Genomic DNA, 24,733 nt, shown 5'->3' with positions numbered 1-24,733 from the left:
CTGCTGGTATATGCAACTGAACAGCAGCAATACCAATTGCACAAACAAGGATTAATTTTATAAGGAGAATTGTACTTGGAAAGGAGCCAGTGTCCTCTTGTGTATATAACAGGGCATAATTATAGGCAATTCTGCTCCACTTAACACCCTAACATCTCCAATTCTTCAACATGACAATGAAGAGACCACCCCAGCAGGCCTTGGTAATCAGAGATTATTTCAAATATGATATTTAAAAACAAACACATTGGATGAGAAGTGTATCAAATGTTACAAATTTATCTAAATGTAACTGTATAGGGAACACCAAAACCTTTTCAGATATGTCCTTTATTAATTTTATAGTGCTTTACGTGTACATAGTTTGTGCTGTTATTAGTATTACAATAATCACAAAATCTTGGTTGCTCACAGTGCTTTCCTTGAATACAAAGCAAATACTGTTCTTTATTACTTCTTTGGCTCTGAGAGAGATTTGTAATATTCTGAGAGAAGCATGGCCAGTCATGTACAAGGGACAGAGGCCTTTCAAATTAATCATGGTGGTAGAATTTGAGGAGTAAAGCTCGTGGACAGGGCTACAACAGGATTGAAAAGCAAAAGAGAAAACATAAGAGGAAATAAACAATGTTGTTGTAGGTTAATGCTTAGGACAAGAAGTTTGCGTTCAATAGACAGAATATGGCTAAGGCAAAGGAAATGAAAACTCTGTACTCTTAACAGCAGTAACTTGTTCTGGTGCTACTTAATGTCATATATCCAGTAAAATTACACTGGAATGAATGCAGAGAACTCCATTTTAATGTTATTCTTCCTTTTATTGAAAGGGCTGCCCAACATGTGGATCTTCAGGTAGAAGTTCTTGCCAGAAATGCCACGGCCTTGCTAGAGTAAGTAATTGTGCGCAAAGCAAAGGTCTTGCATAGTGTAGAGTTTATTGGGAGGAAAGATCATAAAATGAGAAGATAAAGGGCAGGTCCTCTTAGAGTGGTGTGGAAAGGCAGTGCTATTTCTTATGACATTTCAGTTCTGAACTGAGGTCAATCCCTGTATTATTTCAGCAACTGTTGACTTTGATTAGAAGGACTGATGGAGAACCCCAGGGATAAAAACCAGATGCTCAAGTAAAATTTGTTGCAGTCAGTGTATGAGCCATGGGGGTGGGTTTCTATATTTTGTACCTTGACATATGTGTTCTGTTGTTCTGTCCATTCCAGAAAAAAACCACACACAAATTACAGCTATAATTGTTATACAGTTGTTGACACATGGCATGATTTTTACACTGGCATAGTGTCCTAACAGGATTCTGGCCATATATGATAAACGAAATAAAAATTATAATGCAAACAAGCTTGTAAAATGTGGGCTAGACAAGGCAACTGTCACATGGATTTGTAATTGGTTGACTGGCCGAAGCCAAAGGGTGCTCAACAATGGCTCCTTTTCATCCTGGAGAGAAGTGACCAGTGAGGTTCCACAGGGCTCTGTCCTGGGCCCAGTGCTATTCAACATCTTTATCAATGACTTGGAGGACAAAATTGGGGGCATACTTATCAAATCTGCAGATGACACCAAATTAGGGGGAGTAGCTAATATCCCAGAGGACAGGATCAAGATTCAAAATAACCTGAACAGACTAGAAAACTGGGCCGTAGCTAACAAAATGAAATCAAACACAGAGAAATGTAAGGTACTGCACTCAGGGCGGAAAAACAAAAAGCACAGATATAGGATGGAGGACACCTGGCTGAATGAAACTATGTGTGAAAGGGATCTAGGAGTCCAAGTAGACCATAATGTGAACATGAGTCAACAATGCGATGCAGCAGCTAACAAGGCCAATGCAATTTTAGGTTGCATCAATAGAAGTATAGTGTCTAGATCAAAGGAAGTCATAGTGCCACTATATTTTGCTCTGGTCAGGCCCCACCTGGAATATTGTGTCTAGTTCTGGGCACCACAATTAAAAAAGGACATTGAGAAACTGGAGCGTGTCCAAAGGAGAGTAAAATGGTGAAAGGTCTGGAAACCATGCCCTACGAGGAACGACTTAGGGAGCTGGGGATGTTTAGCCTGGAGAAGAGAAGGGTAACAGGTGATATGATAGCCCTGTTTAAATATTTGAAGGGATGTCATATTGAGGGAGCAAGCTTGTTTTCTGCTGCTCCAGAGACTAGGACCCGGAGCAATGGATGCAAACTGCAGGAAAAGAGATTCCACCTCAACATTAGGAGGAACTTCCTGACAGTAAGGGCTGTTCGACAGTGGAACACACTCCCTCGGAGTGTAGTGGAGTCTCCTTCCTTGGAGGTCTTCAAGCAGAGGCTGGATGGCCATCTGTCGGGGATGCTTTGATTGTAATTTCCTGCATGGCAGGGGGTTGGACTGGATGGCCCTTGTGGTCTCTTCCAACTATGATTCTATAATTCTATAAGATTTGCTGGCTAATTTTAAAAAATCATTTTTAAATTTGTAGTATGTCAGTTTTAAAAATACAGTCATCCCTTCTGATTCACGGGGATCCGTTCTAGACGCCCCCCTCACAAATTAGAAAAATCACAGACATTGGGGTCCCATTGATTTCATTGGCTGTGCGCTCCTGTGTGCACACCATTTTGTTCCATTGCCACTTGCCGTCCGTGTGTAATTAAGACCGCAGATCCCAAATCCATAAACAAGGAGGACAACTGTGTATTTCCTTAAATATTTCAATATTGCATGCTTTCTAGAAACGATAGGGAATGTGTCCTGGTGGAATCACGTGCGAGCAAGCTGGTTGATGCCACCATAGATTTGAGTCTCCAGGTTTATAGAACTGAATATTGCCAGCTAATGCTGAGATGCAGGAAACTCCCAGCTGCTTATGTTTAGTGGTAAAGAAGCAGTAGAAAAATGTTAACTTCTTCCAGCTCAGAGGGCATGTCCCAACAAGTGTTTATTTCTGATGACATTTGCAACTAACCCAGTCTTTTTGTCTGAGTCAAAGAACAGCTTACAGACATGCCTGGCCCCAGATGTGAAAATATAGAGACCCCAAATATTGCATGGGAATGCAGAATGTACTAACAAGCAGAGAAGAGGCGGGATGAGTGCATGAACATGAGGATCAGTGTGGGTCATGTACCTCACATTTAACTATGTTTGGCACGCTCTATGGATTGTAGCCAAAGAGTCATCCTTAGTTTCCTATAAATAGGGGGCTTGACACCTGGATGCCCTGAGATCACCTGTTAATCAGGAAGAACAGAACATTATGGGTTTAGCCAACCTGTCTTTCAGGCCTAGAATTTTACTGATACCATAGCTCACTGGTTCAGAGGCACATTTGCTTCTGAATCCCTTCATACTACTGCCCCTAATCAAAGACAATGCACAAAGTGACATTTACAGTTACCATCACTTGCACTTATTTTCTCTATTCTTGATCTTGATTTTTAGTGAGCAATAACTATACTTCCATGAATTTTAAGGAGATGAATAATGGATCCCCTTCTTTGTCTTATCCTATTACTGTCTAGAAAGAAAAGTTGATCTTCATGTAATCTAATTGAATAGTGGTCATATGGCAAGATAGTGAGTGGAGAAAACTATAGTAACCTTGGAATATTGCTTCATTGATCTTTTAGAGCTCCCAGCACTCAAAATTATTTCCTAGACAGTTCTAGTTAATTTCTTTTCTTTTCTTATTTAATAGCTCCTGTTTTCTCCTTAGGATTGGGGAAAAAACCATGAAACAGACTCTAAGAAGTGAGAGGACAATCTTTTCCAGTCATAATAATATAAGTTGGGCTTGCCCTGTCTTTTGAATCATAGGAAAGTTTAGTCCTTCCTTTCTGCTTTCTTTCCAGACTTTGAAGAAGACCCTTCCTTGAATGATAGATAGAGTGTTTACTTCATTGCTGTCAGAAACTCACATGTTCTAGCAGGTTAAAGAGAGCCAGTGTGCTGTAGTGATTTGAGTATTGGAAGAGTGGTTCAACAATGCTCAAACTGGAAGACCAGGCTTTAAATCCCAATTCGGCCATGGAAATCCTCTGGGTGACCTTGGACAGGTCATACTCTCTGTCTCAGGAAGGAACTGACAAACCTGCTCTGAAAAGATCTTGCCAAAAAACAAAACAAAAAAACCTTTCATAGGTTGGAAACGACATGAGACACACAATAAACACACACGTTACAGACACTAAGGATTGAAAAAGTGGAACCTTTTACAATATGATCCTGAAGATTTGCTTTTACCCAATGAAAGTTTTGTTTGAAGAAATGATATTAATACTGTATCTGGTTCTTCTGTTTAAAATTAAATCTCAACAGCAACAGTGCTGGGTATGCAGTGGAAAAGGAAACCGACTGAGTAATGATATATGCACCAGCTGTATGGGAACTGGAACTACCATGTGCGTGAGTTACTTTTGGATTTGAATGTTGCACGGTGAGAGAATTGCACTCACTTTGCAGTCTTACAGTGTTGGTGGTAATTTCAGAGAGTGGCTTTTCTTATTACACTTTACACTACCATACAGATACCAGAACACAATCAACACATTGTAGTCATGCATAAATTCTTCTTTTATGTAGTTACCTTATCATAGCGGCTTGGAGAGTAAGTCATAAACAAGGAAATGTATGGTTCTAATACTGCTTCAGTTTGAATTCACTGGGTTTCGGTAGGCTACAGTATATCAGAACTTTATTTACAGTCAACAAATAACAACTGACCTTCCATTACAGAATGACTTGTGACTTTTTTGAAACAAAACAAACAAAAATGCATGTTAAGGACTTTGAATACTGTAACACAAATGAAAAATATGTTATTTTTTATTAGCATAAGTAATATCCTGCTTCTTTCTTTGCTAGTACTGAAAATTATTTTATGCATTTTAATGTCTGTTCTGTCTTTAGCATGAGGAAATTTGTGCCCAATCCTCAATAATTGTTCATGTCTTATTAGGGATAGTGGTATAACTAGCTCCTTAAAATATATGTAGAAATCTCTTCAACATTTTTTGCATTTCAAAGAAATGTTTAGTTTAGTCTGCAGACTTTTTCATTGATATGCAAAGTAGATATCTCATCCCAATCAAGACAAGATTTTTGATTGAAAGATAATCCTTACAAATCCATCCATGGGGCATGCAATGGAGAAACTTTCCCCATGTTAAATCTGGCCATTGCCTATTTGACCAATCACCTATTGGTAGATTCATCTGTGTCCCTATATTCCTATATATTCTACATGCAGGGTTACTTCATAGTATCCAAGAGAGCCAGTGTAGTGGTTTCTTTAAGTATTGGACTATGACTCGGGGACCAGGGTTCAAATTCCCTCCTGGCCATGGAAACTCACTGGGTGACCTTCAGCAAGTTGTACTCTTTCCCCTGTGATAGGATCCCCATAAATCAGGAATGACTTGAAGGCACACAGTAACAACATCTAATCCAAACGTTGGAAGGATATCTGTGAAATATACCAGGATATATCTTAAAATGGGGAAGAGGATACAGAAATGTGGTAGCCCTTAGCCCAATTGTTTGTTACATTATATGTATGCATGGGAGTGATTGTGTGTCATGATATTCACCAGCAAATGACAAAAGTAGCTTTTGTAGCTTTATCATGTCAGCATAGTAGGAAAGACTCGTAATGGAAAGAAAGCTTCTACTTGCTTTCTGTCCCTAAATCCATGCAGTTCAGAAACCTTTCCTGTGTTAGGTCTGATCATTGCCTATTTGACCAAATACCTACAGTAGGTTTGTCTTTGTTCCTACAGGCTGCTTTCATGGAATCCAAGAGACCCAGTGTTGTGTAGTGATTTGAGCATTGAACTGTGACTCTTGAGAAAAGGATCTGAATTCCCACTTGGCCATGGGACCTTTGGCAAGTCACCGTCTCCCAGCTTCAGAAGACAAACCCACTGTGAACAAATCTTGTCAAGAAAACCCCATGACAAGTTCACTTTAGGGTCATCATAAGTTGGAAATGACTTGAAGGCATATAACAACAACATAGAATCCAAGTGTTGGAAGATCATCTATGAAATATACCAGGCTATATCTTAAAATAGGGATGGGGAGAGAGAAATGTGATGGCCCAATAGCTGATATTTTATATGTATGTATGGGATTGATTGCTTGTCATGTTATCAACCAGCAGGTGGCAGAAATAGCTTGATCATCTGATATTGAGCATGGTAGGAAAGATTGGCAACTGAAAGATTCTACTTGCTATCTGTCTCTATGTCCAGCAGGTGGTACCATTACCCAACCGAAAAGCTGAACAAGAAGGTAGCTTCCAAGCTAAAATCCCTCTGCGTTCTGTTTTTTTATTATTATTATTAACCTTTATTTATAAAGCGCTGTAAATTTACACAGCGCTGTACATACAATCTTTTTAATTGGATGGATTTCCCACAGCAGAAAGGTTGAGGAAGTGGAAATTTCTATCTTTCTTATATCTAAGAAACCAGAAGAAAGAGGAGATATTATTAGGCAATTATACCTCAGGCACTTGAACATGGTCTTTTTTAAAAGTCTGCTTCCTTTTCAAAGACTCTGAAATGAGAGAGGGCATTACAGCAACAAACAATTCCCTTTTTTTTTTTTGGATAGGGATGTCAGTCTCTGTCCATCTTTCCTCTGCACAGGAGCTTGCACAAAGAACTGGGGCCCAGCTTTCTTGCTTCAAAGTGAAGATAGGTTATTTATTAGTTCACTGCATTGTACTTAACTTTGCAACAGAGGGGCTCAACAGACCGCCCCAAAAGAGCAGTCTGGAGCCATCCATTTTTGCTCCTGAGGGATGCTGCAGCAGCCAAACCCTACACACCAAAAAAGAACCTGGAAAAAACAGGTTCTTTTAGGTGCGTGCGGCCAACGCAACCAGTGTGCCATTGGTGCACTGTCATGCATTGATGTGAGAGTGGTGCCACAACATCCCCACATCCCATGGGGATGCTGTGCAGCACTTGCATCATCATGGTGGCCTCCGTGGGGACGGGAGGCCGCCATGATGGTAGCGTCCATATGGACTACAGTTTGGGAGCATGTGGTTGCTGCACACCCCTGAAACCTAGAATTGGTGCCAGGACGGCACTTCCCGCTCATTTGTACCAGGTCAGAGATTGGATGTGGTGAATTTTGCTTTCTTGGGTTGAAGGGTGAATGAGATGGGGTATAGTGTACTCATAGCTGAACCTGGAAGTGGACTTGGGATACAAAAAAAATCATGGAAGTAAGTCCAAAATTCCTCATTTGCTTACCCTTTAAAACTTTTTTAATTATTGTGTGCCTTCAAGTCATTATGTGACCCTCAGGTGAACCTATCATGGGATTTTCTTGGCAAATTGCTTCAGAAGAGGTTTACCATTTGCATCCTGTGAGGCTGAGAGAGTGTGACTTGCCCAGAGTCACCCAGTCGGTTTACATGACTGAGCTGGGATTTGAACCCTGGTCTCCAGAGTCATGGTATAATGCTCAAACCGCTACACTATGCTGGCTTTCCTTTAAGACATGCAGTGCAATAAAAATTAAACTAGGAAACATTTAAGAACACTACCATGCTTAGTCTTGATACTTCTGTGCCTACACCTGTTGATAAAGGTCTTTGCACACTTTCTTGTTTAATGTGTGTGTGTAAATTCAAACATACAGCCATGTTAGTGTGTAGAATTAGTATGTACAGAGATCTTGTAGTGCCTTTGAGAATAACCAAACAAAAGAAGTTGGCAGCATGAGCTTTCATAGACTTAAGTCCTCCAAAGGCACCTGAGAAAGTAGACGAGTCTATGAAAGCTCATGCTGCCAACTTCTTTGTTTCAGTCCGTCTCAAATTCTCTCTAATTTCTTCAAGGAAACAATGCAGGATAGCAGGCTGTAAACTATATAAAAACACTTTGTAGATTTATTCTACTTAAATACCACTATCCTGGTAGACATATGCAGAGACATAACATTTCTGGAAATGTTTGGAAAAATGGGGGGAAAGCAGTATGGATACTTTACAAATTGAAAGTCACTTTTGTTACTTTAGAAATATAAATACAACTCAATTTTAAACAAAATTATAAAGTTTGATATTTTAAAAGGATGTTTTCTTCAGAAAATAATTACAAACTGACTTTACTTTTTCAAAATGTTATTATTCATTACAAATGGAACTGCAAAATCTTAAAGAGTGAAGGACATCAGAATTATAAGGAACATATCTGGCTTTGTCAGTTTATGGGGTGTAGGCCACTAAAAACAGAAGGAATTATTAACATTAGTAAAGCAAAGAAAATTATTGTGTCTTAGTCCTCCATAATGCCAGACTGATATAAAGCATTCATTCTCATAAATAGAACTTGAGAAAAGGAAACCAGAGCCAGGAATTGCAGTGATGTGAGATGGAATACATCAGACCTGCACAACATGGTAGTAGGTAGGGGCCAAAGTTAAAAATAGGCTAAACCCCTTTTGGCCACAGATGAGTTTTAATAAAATATTAATTAATTAGCAGTTAATTATTATCAACTAATAATAAATATTATTAATATTAATTTCATCTTTCTCCTCCTCCTGAGGAGAAAGCCAAGTGGTGGAGGAGCCTTGCCTGTCATCCTCTTCCTCTGTCCAAACCTTTCCTTGGGTGTAAGCCAAGTGATGAAATAGACTTGAAGGCAAGTGTTTGGCCTTCTTCTGCCTCCATCACCTGGCCTTCTCAGGAAAAAGCTGTAATAAAACAACATTTTGCCTTAAATGTTTTATTTTATCATTATAGAGGAAAATATCCTATAATACATTTTTTTTCTAGAAAAAAAGTCTCAGCAAAAAACGTGGGGGGAAATCCTTCAAATATTTCTGCCTCCCTCCACCTGTGCTTACATATGTTTAGGGCATCATGTTGATGTTTGCTTTCCACGAAAACATGTTCTGCTTTTTTCACAGGTGCAATGATTGTTCTGGTGTGGGAACTATAACATGCTCTGACTGTAAAGGAAGAGGACAGGTGTTGGTGTACATTGAGTTGCAAGTTGAATGGCAAGTCTTCTTAAAATACAGTTTGGTGGAAAGGAGAGACCATTTCTGAATTATGAAACAATGGTTTTGTTATGTGCAATTATATGTGCCTGGGTCTAACATTCAACTTCTCAAGTCAGAGGATCTCCAATATGAAAAAGTAGTTTAGGGTGCATCTACACTGTAGAAATAAGGGCTTTGACACCGTTTTAACTGTCATGACTTGATCCTCTAGTATCCTGGGATTCACATTTTTGTGAGCATTAACACTTCTTGGTAGAGAAGGTTAAAGACATTGTTAAACTGCAAATTCAAGGATTCCATAGGATGGAGCTACAGCACTTAAAGTGGCATCAAACTGCATTATTTCTAAAGTGTAGATGCACTCATAGTTGATCTTCAAAAACCTAGGGTTATTATTTCCTCTTGGCGCTGAATATCCAAAGAGAAGTGAAGGTCTGACTATCAGTAGCACCACAGATAGTTATGTCCCGGGCTTTTAATTTACGACAGCTCCCAAAGTGGTTTCTGTCAGTTTATGTAACATTACTAATGTTGATATCTAATATTGGTTGCAGCAGGGTGTTTCACTCAACACTGAACAGCATAAGTCTTTTGAAAATGCTTTGTTTTGATATAGTTGCTGATTTTTCATGAGAATAAGACAAGAAGTGCTCATTGCAATACATGCCTTTGTCTTCTTAGGAAGAATAACATTTTTGAATATGTGGCGGATCAGAGAATTGGGTTTCCTACTGAACTTTTCAAAGAAGTAAATGGAAAGAATTTACTTTGTGATGAACAACTGATGGTAATAAAACCCTTCCAATAAAAACAAGATAGTCAGAGGGGGGAGACTGAAAAGAGCCACCCCCAATATCAATAAATATATAAATATATCTCCCTTCTCGAGATTACCAATATACTACAATGTCCCCTCCCTGCAATGCTTCATAATATCTTACCTGAGCAGCCGAGGAAATTGTAGGAAATTCAAAGCACTTGTTCAGCCTAGTGCCAAAGTAGCACTACCCCAGCCTTCTCCTGTGGCTTGAGGACTTTCCACATGACTAGTGCAGTGATCTTATTTTTAGATTGCTGATAATCTTGATCTTATCTCTCTTCCTAATAATTTTAAAATTTGCTTTAAAAAGGCAGTGGACCAGGTAATCCACATAGGCAATGCTCCATATTTATGCCCCTAATTTCTATTTTATTTGTTCAGCTGTGGTGCATAGAAATGGCTGAGTTGTAAAGAACAATTCAGGGCTTGGTCATTGATTGGGCCTAACATCCTACCTCCACATTCTTGGGTTTATTTTTTATTTATATTTATTTTCAAGGATTTATATTGTGCCTTTCTTACACAATGGGATTCGCAATGGGCTTGACATTTGCAGGTTTGACTATTCAGAGTTGTATCTGCTTAGCTAGCTTGACCTCTCTCTTTCCTCCTATTCTTCTCAGTCTCTCATCCTTCCAAAAGAGCTTCAGCCAGAATTTAAACAACTTTCCAGCCCATTGATCTCCTCACCTCACTCCAGTTCATTCCAGTACACCTCACCTCAAATCTCTCATCCTTCCAAAAGAACCAGCCAGCTTTTAAAAGCCTTTCCAGCCTATAGATGTCCTCATGCCACTCATTTTCTTCCCAAGCCACCTCCTCTCAATCTCCCATCCTTCCAAAAGAGCCAGCCAGGAGGTCATTGGGCTGGAAGGAAGTTTAAAACCTGGCTGGCTCTTTTGGAAGGATGAGAGATTGAGAGGTGGTGGATTGGGATGAACAGGAATGGGTCAAGGAGATCTGTGGCCTGGAAAGGAGTTTTAAATGTGGCTGAGGCATGCTAGTAGTCAGGTGGGAAATGGAGTGAAGGGGTGGCACTGTTGACAGGAGTCCGTAGCATGCATGCTTGGGCATCTAGAGGTATTGTGGGTTTTCCACTTTCACCAAGGGATCCTGTGCCCAACCCCTGCAAATGTGAAGGGGTGACTAGTGTAATTAAAAAAATGCCATTCCACTGTTATTAATTGGTCTGGGCTTCCATCTCTTTTTCTGTTTTCTAAAACCATATATTTTCATAGGTATATCCAGTTTGGGGTTTTCCTGACAATGCCATTAGTCACGCTTCCAAGAATGCAGTTGAGCAGCATAGAGCTCAGTTTGGATCCACAAGCCAGATACTGAGACAGGTAAGTGCAGGGGAGGTTGACTAAACTTTTGATATAAAGACTGGGTTCTGCCACTGTGCAGGGCATCCTGGGATTCATATTTCGTTCTGTGAGAAATAATAATTAAAACATGGACATGGAGGGAATTTTCCATTGCATGCATACAACACTGGCTTTTTACAGAAAGTCATACCAGACTTTCTTCACATTCTGGTTTCTCTAGGCCCTCATGCACTACATCCTCTCTGCAGCCACTAAATGCAGGGTGGAAAGAATGCATAGTGCTTACAAAGACAAGAAAAAGCTTTTGAGTTACTGCCACAGGTCTGTGAAAATTGAATTTATTTCATTCTGTGTGTACATGTTATTGAAAAGGCAAGCTTTAACTGTAACCTCTCCAAGCCTTAAAATCCAAACAGGAGTTGGAGTAGTTTAGCAGCAGAGAAGGGGCCGAGCATCCTGATCTTGGGTGGCTCCGCCCACTTGGCTCCTGGTAGGCAGGTAGGAAACAAAGAAACAAAGGGCATGACCGGGGCCCTGGCCCCCCGCCCTTGCGGGCGGAGCTACCCAGGAACCCCAGTCTTCTTCCTGCCTCGCACCTGGTAGGACGTGCTTTCTCATCCATCTCCAAAATCTCATCGCTAGCTCCCTGGACTCGCCTGGCTCCCTTTTCTCCCTCTCTCCTCTCTTCCCCTCTCTCTCTCTCTCTTTAAAAAAAAAAGTCACCTTTTCCTCTACCTTTTACCTCTGCCGCCCCCCTCCCTCTCCCCCCCCCCCCTGGATATGGCGGCCGACAGGGAGGCCAGAGCCACAGGAGAGCTTGCTTCCACTTTGCCCGGGCCAGCCCCGGCTTTGCCGGCTGCTCGCCGAGCGGCATCACCAGCGGCGCCCCTGGATGTGGAAGCACGCCCGCAGCGGCCGGAGGAAGCCCTCCCTTCCGCTGCAGGCTCCAGGGACTCCCAAACAACCCAGGGATGGTCTGAAGAGGGAGATCCCTCACTTAACATCACCGGCGAGGAGGACGTAAGTAACTCCCCCCCACCGCCACAGTTGGTGAGGTGGTTCAGGGCCTTCCTCGACCAGGAAGCTTCCTCCTCCACCGGGGCTGCCCAGGGAGGGAGCGAAGGCGCCGGCTTGCACACCCGTGAGTCCAGCGCAGCGGCTTGGGGGGCCGCTACATTCCCGGGGGGCGGGCCACTATTGATGTGGCCAGGGCCCATGCTCCCTCAGCCCTTCTTCCCCAGCGACTCCTTCCCGGGGGGGTGGGCAATGACCCCGGGCTTTCCCCAGGCTAGCGCCGACCAGAGAGCCCATGGCGGGCGCCATCTTGGCCGGCCGGCGCCCCGCCCACTTCCGGATGACCCGGAAGTACCCAAGCGGCGCCATGCGGCTGCTCATGGGCGCCGCCATCTTGGCCATGCGGCCGCCCATGGGCGCCACCATCTTGGCCATGCGGCCGCCCATGGGCGCCGCCATCTTGGGCTGCCAGAAGCCAATGCCCTCAGTCACCTCACTCGCACGGCGCCAAGATCAGGCGCTGCTGCACCGACAGGGGCCATCTCCGGGGAGATAGGAGAGGCCACCGCCACAGCAAGCCAGCCCCAGGCCACAAGCCACGCCAGGGAGGGACAGGGACGCAGGGCACCCACGAAACGGGGGCCCCCGGCCAGAGGCACACCCTCCCCCAATCAGTCTCCCTTAAGCCACTCAGGGGCCCATGACTCAGAAGGGGAGGAGGAGGAGTCTTCAGGCTCCTCTTCGGATTTGGAGCGCTCTTCCCTCCCGCCAGCCAAGCGCGCCCGACACAACAGGGCCTCTAGTCGCAAGCGGCCTCGCGCCGCGCTGTCCTCTGAGGACGAAGTCTCGGAGGACACCCACAACCTCTCAGCCTCAGAGGCAGAGGAGGGCGAGCTGTCTCATGATGAAGGAGACAGCAAGTTGGACCCCCAATTGTCCTCTCGTCTGTTTAAACAGGAGGACTATGCGCCTCTTATAAAAAAGACAGCCAAAACCTTAGGTCTTACCACTCCTACAGACCAGGCCACCCCCTCACCCGATTCAGACCTCCCTAAAATGAGCGAGGATTTGTTCCCAGTGCCAGTCTCTCCAGTTCAACAAATCCCATGCCCGCTCAACATCATGCAGATCATTAGGGACGAGTGGGCAAAGCCAGCCTCTGCCAGATCCAACCACGGCATTACCCGCAAGTACTATGTACTTCAGCCAGCCGTTATGGACAGGCTCAGGGTCCCATCCGTGGACGCCCCTGTGTCAGCGCTCGTCTCATCAGCGGTTTTCAGCAGGGCTGGTGAGGACACCCTCAGAAACCCAGAAGACCGCAAGGCCGAAGGAGCACTCAAAAAGGCTCATGAGGCCCTGTCCATTGCCATAAGAGCTGCGACCACCGTCTCGATGGTAATGCGAGCCAGCCTCCAGTGGTCCCGTCAACTCTTGGACCTTCTACCCAACCCAGATACCAGGGTCAAACAAACGGTTAACAAAATTGCCAGGGCGGCAGCCTTCGCAGCCGACGGCACCCTTGATACCATCCAACAGTGTGCTAGAGCCCAGGCAGCGGCCGTGGCAGTTCGCAGGCAGTTCTGGCTTAAGAGCTGGAATGTGGATTCGAAATCCAAGCAAAACTTAGCCTTTACCCCATTCCTCGGTTCCAAGTTATTCGGAGAGTCCTTAGAACCAGTCCTAGTAGAAGGCAAGGACAAAAAAAAAAAGCCCTTCCCACCTCCAAAAAAAAGAGACGATAAGAGACAATACAAAAACCGCTCTTCCTTTCGCCCCTCCCAATCCTCCTACCCCTTTTCCTCCAACTCCTTTCGAGTCAGGGAGTCCAGACCCAACAGACCTAGTTGGGGAGATTCAAGGTCTAACAAGCAGTCAAAACCCTCTTTCTCCTCCAAGGAGGGAGCGGGATCCAAATAGCCCCGCAAAAGTAACCCCCAATGACGGCGTTCCCCCAGTAGGGGGCAGGCTGCAGGGGTTCAGCCACATCTGGGAGACATCCACCTCGGACAAATGGGTCCTGGATACCGTCCGACAGGGCTACAGGATAACGTTCCACTGTACGCCCCCAGACAAGTTTATACCGTCTCCCAGATCGGCCGATCCCCACAAGCACCACCTCCTGCTGGAGGCCATCAAGCGCCTGCTGGACATCAAGGCCATCGAACCCGTACCAAAACAAGAGAGGGGACTAGGTTGCTATTCCACCTTCTTCCTAGTTCCCAAGAAAAAACGGATCCTGGAGAGCCATCCTGAATCTCAGGGGGGGTCAACCGATTTGTCCGAAAGAGGAAGTTCAGGATGGAGACGCTCAAGTCCATCCTAGACGGACTCCAGCCGGGAGACTTTCTCTCATCACTGGACCTTCAAGATGCTTACCTACATATTTTGGTGCACCCTTCCTCAAGAAGATTCCTCAGGTTCAGATATGGCAAACGTCATTACCAGTACAGAGCCCTCCCCTTTGGGCTAGCCTCCTCCCCCAGGGTGTTCACCAAAATCATGGTGGCACTGGTTGCCAGGTGGAGGACCCAGCGATTACACGTCTATCCCTACCTCGACGACCTTCTCATCCGGTCATCCTCCAGACGACAGGGGACTCAGGACGTCACCCGCATTCTCAGATCTCTGCAGGATCATGGGTTTCTCCTGAACCTAGAGAAGAGCTCACTGACCCCAAACCAACAGATCCACCATCTGGGGGCCATAATAGACACCCAGGCGGGGACGGTGCGCCTTCCTCCAGACCGGATCCAGTCCATCCAGGAGGCCATCTCAAAAGTCCTGACCTCCAGGCGCCCCAGCCTCCAGCTCCTCGCTCACCTCCAAGGTCTCATGATAGCAGCTATCCAGTGCCTCCCCTGGGCGAGGTTCCACTCCAGACCTCTGCAATGGCTCCTTCTGCCACACCAACGAGCCATTGCCCTCAGGAGACACAAGACGATACAGCTCTCCAGCGAAGCAAAGGAGTCGTTTCGCTGGTGGATGTCTGATTCAGTCCACCGAGGCCGCCTAATTTGGGGGGCCCCGAGTGTCCAGATCACCACGGATGCCAGTCTCCGGGGCTGGGGAGCGGTTTGCGGAACACAGCTGGCTCAGGGCAAGTGGAGTCCGGAAGAACTGACTCACAGCATCAACTGGCTGGAGCTCCGAGCAATCCACTGCGCTCTCCTCGCCTTCAAGCAGACGATCCGTCAGAGGCCAGTCCTGATCAGGACCGACAACACTACAGCCAAGGCCCATGTCAATCGACAGGGGGGAACCAGATCCAGGTCATTGATGATCGAGGCTCAGTCCCTTCTAGCATGGGCAGAGACCAATCTCGTAGCCTTGGAGGCGGAATACCTTCAAGGATCCCTAAACTCAAAAGCCGACTGGCTGAGCAAAACAGACATAGATCAAGGAGAGTGGAGCCTCCATCCTCAGACTTTCCAGATCATCGTCAACAGACTCGGGCAGCCCATCCTAGACCTGTTCGCCTCCCCCGCCAATGCCAAGCTGCCCAGGTTCCTCTCCAGATTCCTATCAGAGGGGGCCGAGGGAATGGACGCCCTCAACCACCCCTGGCCACCGGGCCTCCTCTATGCATTTCCCCCGACTCCGCTACTCACAAAGCTCCTGGCCAGGATACGCAGGTCCAGATCGCAAGTTATCCTGGTGGCTCCAGCGTGGCCGCGGCGACCCTGGTTCTCGGAGATCCTCGCCATGGCGTCTCAAGGCTTCGCCCTTCCAATCAGGAGGGATCTCCTCGCACAAGGACAGATCCATCACCCGGACCCTGCCTGGCTACGGCTTCACGCCTGGAAATTGAACGCCGCATGCTAAGCGGCTACGGATATTCCCCAGAAGTGGTTGACTCCATCCTCGCATCAAGACGCCCATCTACAAATAGGATCTACGAATACACCTTCAGGTCATTCAAAAGGTGGTGCAAGCGCAATAACAAGGACTTCATCAAGGTGTCTGTGCCGACGGTGCTCCAGTTCTTACAAGAAGGTTTTCTCCAGGGCCTGCGGCCTAACACCATCAAGAGACAACTGCCAGCCATCATCTCCATCCTGCCCCATAAGGCGGCGACCAGGATATCCCAACACCCCCACGTCCGTAGATTGTTAAAGGGGGTCGCCAATAAGGCGCCCCCGACCAAACATAGGTTTCCGTCATGGGACCTCCACCAAGTCCTAAAGGCCTTGACCATCTCTCCTTTCGAGCCGCTGAGGGAAGTAGCCCTCAAGTTCCTGACCTTCAAGACGCTGATGCTGACAGCACTGACTTCGGCGAGGCGTGTGTCTGAGATCGGCGCCCTCTCCATCCGCAAAGAACTGCTAATCATCAGGCCAGACTCCGTTCTCCTGAGACCGGATCCAACTTTTATCCCTAAAGTCAACTCCGTCTTCCACACCACTCAGGACATCGTCCTCCCGTCCTTCTGCCCTCGACCAACAACCGACTTGGAGAAGTGTTGGCACACTCTAGATGTTCGCAGAGCCATAAAAGTTTACCTCAAAAGAACGGCCACATTTCGAAAGTCTGAGGTGCTATTCGTCTCCTTTCGACCTGGCTCTAGGGGCAAGAAAGTGTCGGTGTCTACCTTGGCAAGGTGGATCAAACAGTGCATAGTCCAGTGCTACAGGTCACTCAAGCTACAGCCGCCAGGGGACGTCACTGCTCACTCGACAAGGAGTGCGGCTACTTCAGCGGCCCTGTCCACCAACGCTCCGCTGGCTGAGATTTGCAGAGCAGCAACGTGGAAGTCCCCATCTACCTTCACCAGACATTATAAGCTCGATCTCTTCCAATCAGCAGAGGCGGCCTTCGGCCGGAGGGTGTTACAACAAGTAGTGTCAGATCCGCCCTCCGCGCCAGCCAGCCCTCCCTAGTATCTGGTCTGCTTTTGTAAATCCCAAGATCAGGATGCTCGGCCCCTTCTCTGCTGCTAAATGGAACGTTGGACTTACCTGAGAGACGTCCCTTTACAGCAGAGAAGCCCCGAGCATCCTCCCCACCCTAATCTGCCTACTGGCACGGGTGGGCGGGATACAACTTTCCCTAGACCACATTAATCCTAGGGTGCGCTCAGCTTAAAAATCGACTGGGGTTCCTGGGTAGCTCCGCCCGCAAGGGCGGGGGGGCCAGGGCCCCGGTCATGCCCTTTGTTTCTTTGTTTCCTACCTGCCTACCAGGAGCCAAGTGGGCGGAGCCACCCAAGATCAGGATGCTCGGGCCTTCTCTGCTGTAAAGGGACGTCTCTCAGGTAAGTCCAACGTTCCATTTTGCCCTGCATACTGCAGATCAGAGTGTAAGCAAGGTTAGAATCCAGCCACATCTAAATGCTGGTGATCAAAAATAGAATGTAGAGAGAGATCTAGAGGTTTATTATTTTAATTTTTTTTTTTTGTAAAGGAGAAGTAAAAGGATCAATGGATGAAAGATGCAATGCATAGGTGCAGTCCAGCACTGTTCAGACAAGTCATCTTGAAGCATTTGTACTACTCCAGACAACCACAGCTACTGAATGTGTATAGCTGAAACATCTTAGGGATGCCAGGATGACCTGAAGGCAAGCACAGGAAATGGGAGAAAGCATCCCAATCCTAGAGACCAGAATTTCTGCCTCATGTTGCAGCATTCAGATTGGTTTGCTTTATTTGGGAATACAGGCCTGAATCATTTATTTTATAGTCCACTAGAGTGAAAAAGGATGGTAGGTTTAAGAAACTCTGCAGTTGAACCTTACTTCATGCCAACATTAGGATTTTGTTTGCCACAGCTCCTGAGAGTAGCAGGCTAATTTAGCTGATGCAGGAGATGCTATGTGGCACCCCCAGAAATGTTTCCTAAGAGAACAGAATGACTGGTGTGTGTGTGTGTGTGTGTGTGTGTGTGTGTGGAGCAGCACTAGTTCCAATCATTTGTCCAATAATGCAGATGCCTCACTCTTCCTAAGAAAAGGGCCAATCTAGTCCAATGAGGGGGACATGGGATGATGCCATTGTTTTGCAGAGTGGGATTGTTGTCCCCAGCAAATAGCCTTTCCACTTCACTGTCTCTTCTGTGCACTAAGACAAAGACATTGAAATGCTCTGTATTTATTATACCTGCAAGGTGTTGTGTTGGAGCATCTTCTACTAGAACTCTTGTCATCATGAGACATTCAAAGCATGGGATGTTTGCAGGATTAGAAGTCAAGTACATTGTGGGATGGAGCCGCCCGGATTAACAGTGATTGGGCAGCATATAAATAAATCCTGTTGTTGTTGTTGTTGTTGTTGTTGTTGTTGTTGTTGTTCCAATCCATAAAATGTTGGTCTGGAACAAAAATTAATCCAGCTTTCAATGTTTCTATAAATCAAGCTTCTCTTTTGGCACTAAGATTATCTTATTTTTGGTTTTTTACAGAGGCAAACAATTGAGCTGATATTTCTCACTCGAGTAGAATATGCATGGCGTGGGAAATCCCATTCCTACTATGTTTATGGAAATGAACACAAGGTGTATGCGGAGGATTATCCTGCAAAGTGCTGCTGTACTATCATATGATTTACACATTATTCCAAGCACAATGGAGCAAGTGTGGTTGATTATTCTGGATTCTTTCCTGCCTTCCTTTTGTAAACTTTGGCCTGGGAACACATTGGTGGCGAAACGCCGCCTCTCTTTGCTTGGCCGCAGCAAGCAACCAACGTGGCAACAATACACAGGCAGGAAGAAGCTGTCCAGAGCAGCTTCTTCCTTATGACACCCCTTCCTGGCACAGATGTTTGGGCACTCAGATGCCCATACGTCATGGACATCCCCCCCCCCCCTGCTCAATAATGGTGCTGCTCGTACATACTAGGGCTCAGGAGTGTGCGGTTGCTGCGCTCTCCCAAGCCCTAGTTTTGGCCACATGACGGCACTTCCCGCTTGTCTGTACTGGGCCTTTGTTTCTTTTCTTTTTAAAAATTTTATTGAGTTAAAATACACAGTGAATGTACAGAAAACACTTATCTAGCAAATGTAGTAAACTGATCAATTTTTTTATAAGAAGCTTCAGGAATTTTTATTAAAAAGGAAAAGGAAAAAAAGTCGGAAAAAAACAAAGTATACAAAACATCCACAAACAATATCTTCTATAAATTCACCTTCTTAATACCATATAGTCAACCTTCTTCAAGCTATATTCTCTTGATTTTCTTCTTCTGTTGCTTAGTCTAAAACCTCTAAGCGAATGGGCTCAAATTATTTTCTCTTACTTTAATCTAATATGTATATTTTGTTACTATTTTTATCCTATATTATATATAAAAATATAAGTAGCATTCCATATGTTATCTTAAGGGAAAAGATTAGATATCTACTTATCAAAAGCTTATGCCTGTTTTATACATTTTAAGCTTAATCATTAATTCCCATATAAATTTTCACTTGTCTCCACTTGTTTTCTACTTTTTCTCTTGATTGTCCATTTATAGAAGCAGTTAACATGTCCATATCCATTATTTCCCTAAATTTTAAAATCCAACCATCAATCAGTGGTATATTACTTTTTTCCCAATTTTTAGCAAAGAGGAGTCTTGTAGTTGTTATTAAATAAAGTATAATCTGATTTTGTTTTTTCTCCTTGACATCGTGGATCATATTCAGCAGAAAGAATTGTAGAGTAAAAGGCAAGCTGATTTGGAGTATTTCTGTCATCTTATTGTCAATTTGAGTCCAATATTTCTGTGCTATTTTGCATTTTCACCAAACATGGAAAAACCCTGCTTGGGGGTCTGTGCATTTCCAACATTTTGTACAGCCAAATTTATATATAGCATTTAGCTTCACAGAGGAGAGATACCAATGATAAAACATCTTTTAAAAAATTTCTTTGTAGTTTGGCACAACATGAGCTTATTTCATTTTTTCCATGTTTGTTCCGAATGTCCCATCTGTATAGTTTGTCCAGTTGCCTGCAACCATCTTATCATGGTGTGTTTTATGAGATCCTGCTCCATGTTTCTCTCTATTAATATTTTATAATATCTTGCTATAATTATTTTCTCTTCCTCTGAAAATCCCATGTTACTTTCATCACATTTAAATCTTTCTGTTAATTGAAAATACAGAAACCAATTGCTGTTTATATTTTTTTTTCCAGTTCTTTTCTTTTCATACGCTACTTGCTTTCTTTTTCTTTGGTCAAAATATCTCTATATCTAACCCAGGGTTCTTTTTCTCTAGATCTACTAAAGAATGCTTCCTGAGTAGGAACCCAGAATGGTAATGCTCTGTAGAGTTTGTTCTTAACTCTAAACCAATTTTTAATAACTCTCTTCTGATTATATCAACATTAGGAGGAGCTTCCTGACAGTAAGGGCTGTTCAACAGTGGAACACACTCCCTTGGAGTGTGGTGGAGTCTCCTTCCTTAGAGGTCTTCAAACAGAGGCTCGAAGGCCATCTGTCGGGGATGCTTTGATTGAGAGTTCCTGCATGGCAGGGGATTGGACTAGATGGCCCTTGTGGTCCTTTGCAACTCTTATTATTATATGATTCTATGATTCTATATATGGTGGTCAAAGTCTTTATTGTCTTTTAACTTGTTGAACCATATGATTGTGTGCCATCCAAATCTAATATCACTTTCTAGATTTAATATCCTTTCATTTTTTCAAGTTGATCTAGTCTTCTATCTCTTTCAGAGCACAAGCTTAAGGTTAAAAGAAATTAATTGGCATGAATTATAGGAATGATGGGGAAAAACATTAGGAAATTTTTGAAAGGACATAGACTATGATGCAGCTTGTGAAAAAGATGATGAAACTCCAGAATTACAAAGTGAAAATGTGCTTTGGCATTTTGTGCAGATATCTAGGAAATGGTTTGCTCATTAAGTTCTTCACCTTTAACATGTCAAGCATCAACTACAGCCTGTATACAGTATTCCACTGAATATTCAACAGGTTAGGGGTCAAAGAACACTGTGAAAAAGTAGAATTCTTTAAAATTCAGAACCCACTGTTGTTGCTGTGTGCCCTGAAGTCATTTCCAACTTTATAGCAATCCTAAGCTGAAGCTATCATGGAGATTTCTGAGGCTGAGAGTGTGTGACTCACCCAAAATCACCAATGAATTTCATGGCTGAGCTATGGAAATCAGGCCCAAAATCAGTAATCAAATCCAGGTCTCTAAAATCATAATCCAATGCTCAAACCACTAAGCCATGTGGACTCTGAATGTGGAGGAACCCATGTATTATATTATACTATATTATAGTTTGAATCTTCCTTAGGTGAAATGCTTGGGAGCAGAAGTGTTTTGGATTTTGAATTTTTAAATGGTTTTTTGGAATACTCGTATTTGCATATACATACATATTTATGTTTCTCATATTTTTATACAATATTTTTAATAATGTTATGCATGAAACAAAGTTTGTGTACATTGAACAAACAAAAAGCAAATGTATCATAGTCTCAGCTATCCATTAAAAGAATTTTGGGATTTGGAGTGTTTTGGATTTTTGAATTCTGGATAAGGGATACTCAACCTGTACTGTATAAGCACAAACATATGAATACGGTGCTGTATTATAGGTACACAACACCACCATAAATGACGTCTATAGTATACAGTACACAAACTGAATGAAACCGGAGACTGCAGTGAAGAAATCAGAAGACAACTAGAATTGGGAAGGGCAGCTATGAAAGAACTTGGCAAGGTCCTAAAATGCAAAGACATAACAGAATACTAAAGTTAGCATTGTCCAAACCATTGTATTCCCCATCACCACATACGGATGTGAGATCTGGACGGTGAAAAACGCTGATAGAAAGAAAATCAACTCATTTGTGATGTGGTGCTGGAGCAGAGTGCTGAAGACACTGTGGAAGGCCAAAAAGACAAATAAATAGATCCATAAACAGATCAAGCCCAAACTCAGTGGAATCCAGGATGACTAAATTATCATACTTTGGTTTTTTGTGGGTTTTTTGGGCTATGTGGCCATGTTCTAGAAGATTTTCTTCCTGATGTTTCACCAGCATCTGTGGCTGGCATCTTCAGAGAATGCTTGCCTGGAAAAAGTGGGTATATACTGTGTGAGCCTGGGAATGCAGGAGTATTGTTCTATGCTGATGGCAGGCCTCAGGCTGGGAGGCTAATGCAAAAGAGGATTAGTGTTTGCTAATTGGTGATCATTATCTGCTGGGAAAGCCCCTGACTCTGAATGGTTTCCCATTTGCATTTGCTGAGTCCTTATTTTGCTATTCCTGAGGACTGGTAGCCAAATTTTGTTCACATTAAGAGTTTCTTCTTTCCGGTTGAAATTACCCAGGTGTTAGTGGATTTCAGTGGCTTCCCTGTGCATCCTGACATGGTAGTGGTTGGCATGGTCCAGAACTTCAGTGTTTTCAAACAGTATTTTATGCCCAGGATGGTTTGTGGCATGTTCTGCTACTGCTGATTTTTCTGGCTGGCCCAGTCTGCATTGCCTCTTGTGTTCCTTGATTCTTGTTTGCACGTTGCGTTTGGTGGTCCCTATATAGACTTGTCCGCAGCTTTGGCTATCATATTTTGACTTCAACGTGAGAAAGCAATGATGCTAGAAAAAGGGGAAGGCAGAGGAAAGAGGAAGGCCACATGCCAGATGGGTAGACTCAATCAAAGTGCTTGTCTATTTCTTTAAGTCACAGGCTTAAGCCTGACAAAACTAGTAGATAGGGAGTCTTGTAGATGTCTCATCCACAGAGATGATTTCGGTAGTATTAATTTAAAAAAAAATTACATTGTGATTGATTTTAGCTGCACTCTGTTTTAATTTATACTATTAGCTACCTCTGGTAGACACTAGAAGAAATGCAATACAACAAATTAGAGCATTTATACTTCATCCTTTAGCCAGAAGTGTATATGTGAATTATGAGTAAAGTGGGCTGGAAGACAACTTTAAAAGGATGATAGAGACTCTTTGAAGGCACTGGTAACAAAAATCAGACCACCTTCATGCTATTGTCTGTAAATCCCATCATCAGGCCCAACACTGATGTTCAGTCCACAATCTGATGAACAATAACTCCTCAAATTAAACAAATCCCATCATCTGTGTTGGTATATTAATTTTCCAGTCTCTAACAGTTGAATGTTACTGAATAAATTTTAAAACTTAATGTTATAAGACCATGTAAGACAATATGGAATGCCCCCCCCCAGCCCACAGAGTAGTAAAACAGATTTTCTAGAGTAGCGTAAACTACATAAATTAATTCTGTCCAGTTATATGTAAAAGGGAAAGCAACAGTTACCCTTCAATTGGTTAAATTTTTCATTAACTTTTCATTATAGATTCTGCATTATATTGTGTAGTTGTCAGTGTGGGACAGAATTTCTGTCCCTATTAGTGCATGTTGCAATGCTGAGTTTATGGCAACTGCTCATGTTGATAAAAACACTGTCCTGTTGCATAGGATTTTCTCTTTCTACGCTGGGGCCTGAACTTTGTGATCTTTGAAAATGCACACATCTAGAAGGATTTTACTACACTGAGAACTATGTACTGAAGTCTGATTTGTAAGAGGTAGGTGACAGATAGGCAAGTCAACACTTGTCCTCTGTACCGACAGGAATGAGCAGTCTTTACTGGATTTATAGCTATGACAAATTATTCTATTCATAGTCTTTGGAATTGTACAGATTTCAAAGGTTTTTTCTTGAAGATTAACTACTACTGGACATGCACTACACCTGGAAGGAAGTAATTCTTCACATAGTTCTTGTTTAAACTATAGAATTTGCTACTACAAGAGACAACTTAGATTGCTTTAAAAGAAGATGGATGGCTATCAGTCCCTCCTAATCAAGATCAACATATATTGTCTCCAGTATGGAGGAAATATGCCTCTGTATATCAATGTACCAAGCCCTAAATGGCTTGGGCCCAGAGTACTTGGAGGACCACCTCTCCCCATACAGTCCGCCCCACAATTTCAGATCGGGCGGAAAACATTTGCTAAGAGTTCCTAAAGCAAGATACACTTCATCTAGGAGGGCATTTTCCATCTCAGCCCCTCAGCTTTGGAACTCCTTGTTCGATGAGCTCCGCGCTGTCACCTCCCTAGATGTATTCAAGAGGAATTTGAAGACCTTCCTATTCCGCCAGGCTTTTCCCCATGAGCATTAATGTTATCTTTATCTCCCCTTGATGATGCATACTGTTCAATCCAGCTATTTGTTATGGTTTTTAATGTTTTTAATTGTTTTCTAAGATAACTGGTTCAGGGACGTAGCCAGGGGGGGATCTGGGGGTCTGGACCCTCCCCCTTCCATTAGAAAAATGAATGGTGTGTGCTGCTGCGCCGCCGCACTCAAGCCCCATTATAATGGTGGCACTTAGTCTGGACCCCCCCCCCTTCCTAAAATCCTAGCTACGTCCCTGACTGGTTTTAGATGATGTATGGGATGGGTGGTTGGTTTGCACATTGCCGGGGATATATTATTGTTATTGTTTAACTGTTTTTGTTATATCTTTTCATGTTGGGAACCGCTGTGATCTGCACAGGAACAGCGGTATACAAATACAT

General features: G+C 43.7%; 2 protein-coding genes across 3 annotated transcripts in view; both read left to right on the top strand.

Annotated features, from left to right (window-relative positions):
• Nucleotides 1–20,622, top strand: part of LOC121923168 (protein SSUH2 homolog) — a 34,506-nt gene extending 13,884 nt beyond the window's left edge. The window contains exons 8-13 of one of the 2 annotated variants that reach the window (XM_042453325.1): nt 828–890; nt 4,318–4,400; nt 8,932–9,024; nt 9,709–9,814; nt 11,086–11,193; nt 18,589–20,622. In XM_042453325.1, coding sequence (XP_042309259.1) covers nt 828–890; nt 4,318–4,400; nt 8,932–9,024; nt 9,709–9,814; nt 11,086–11,193; nt 18,589–18,729 — 594 coding nt within the window. In that variant the 3' untranslated portion in view covers nt 18,730–20,622. The remainder of the gene's footprint in view (nt 1–827; nt 891–4,317; nt 4,401–8,931; nt 9,025–9,708; nt 9,815–11,085; nt 11,194–18,588) is intronic. The other variant, XM_042453326.1, reaches the window with a different exon arrangement.
• The window catches only part of LOC121923167 (protein SSUH2 homolog), a 40,212-nt gene continuing 35,887 nt past the window's right edge, over nt 20,409–24,733 (top strand). The window contains exon 1 of the mRNA XM_042453324.1: nt 20,409–20,433. Coding sequence (XP_042309258.1) covers nt 20,431–20,433 — 3 coding nt within the window. The 5' untranslated portion in view covers nt 20,409–20,430. The remainder of the gene's footprint in view (nt 20,434–24,733) is intronic.

This window comes from Sceloporus undulatus, chromosome 2 (genome assembly GCF_019175285.1).
Source record: "Sceloporus undulatus isolate JIND9_A2432 ecotype Alabama chromosome 2, SceUnd_v1.1, whole genome shotgun sequence".
Lineage (NCBI taxonomy): Eukaryota > Metazoa > Chordata > Lepidosauria > Squamata > Phrynosomatidae > Sceloporus > Sceloporus undulatus.
Note: the sequence above shows the minus strand (reverse complement) of the source record. Positions and strands in the feature narration are given on the sequence as shown.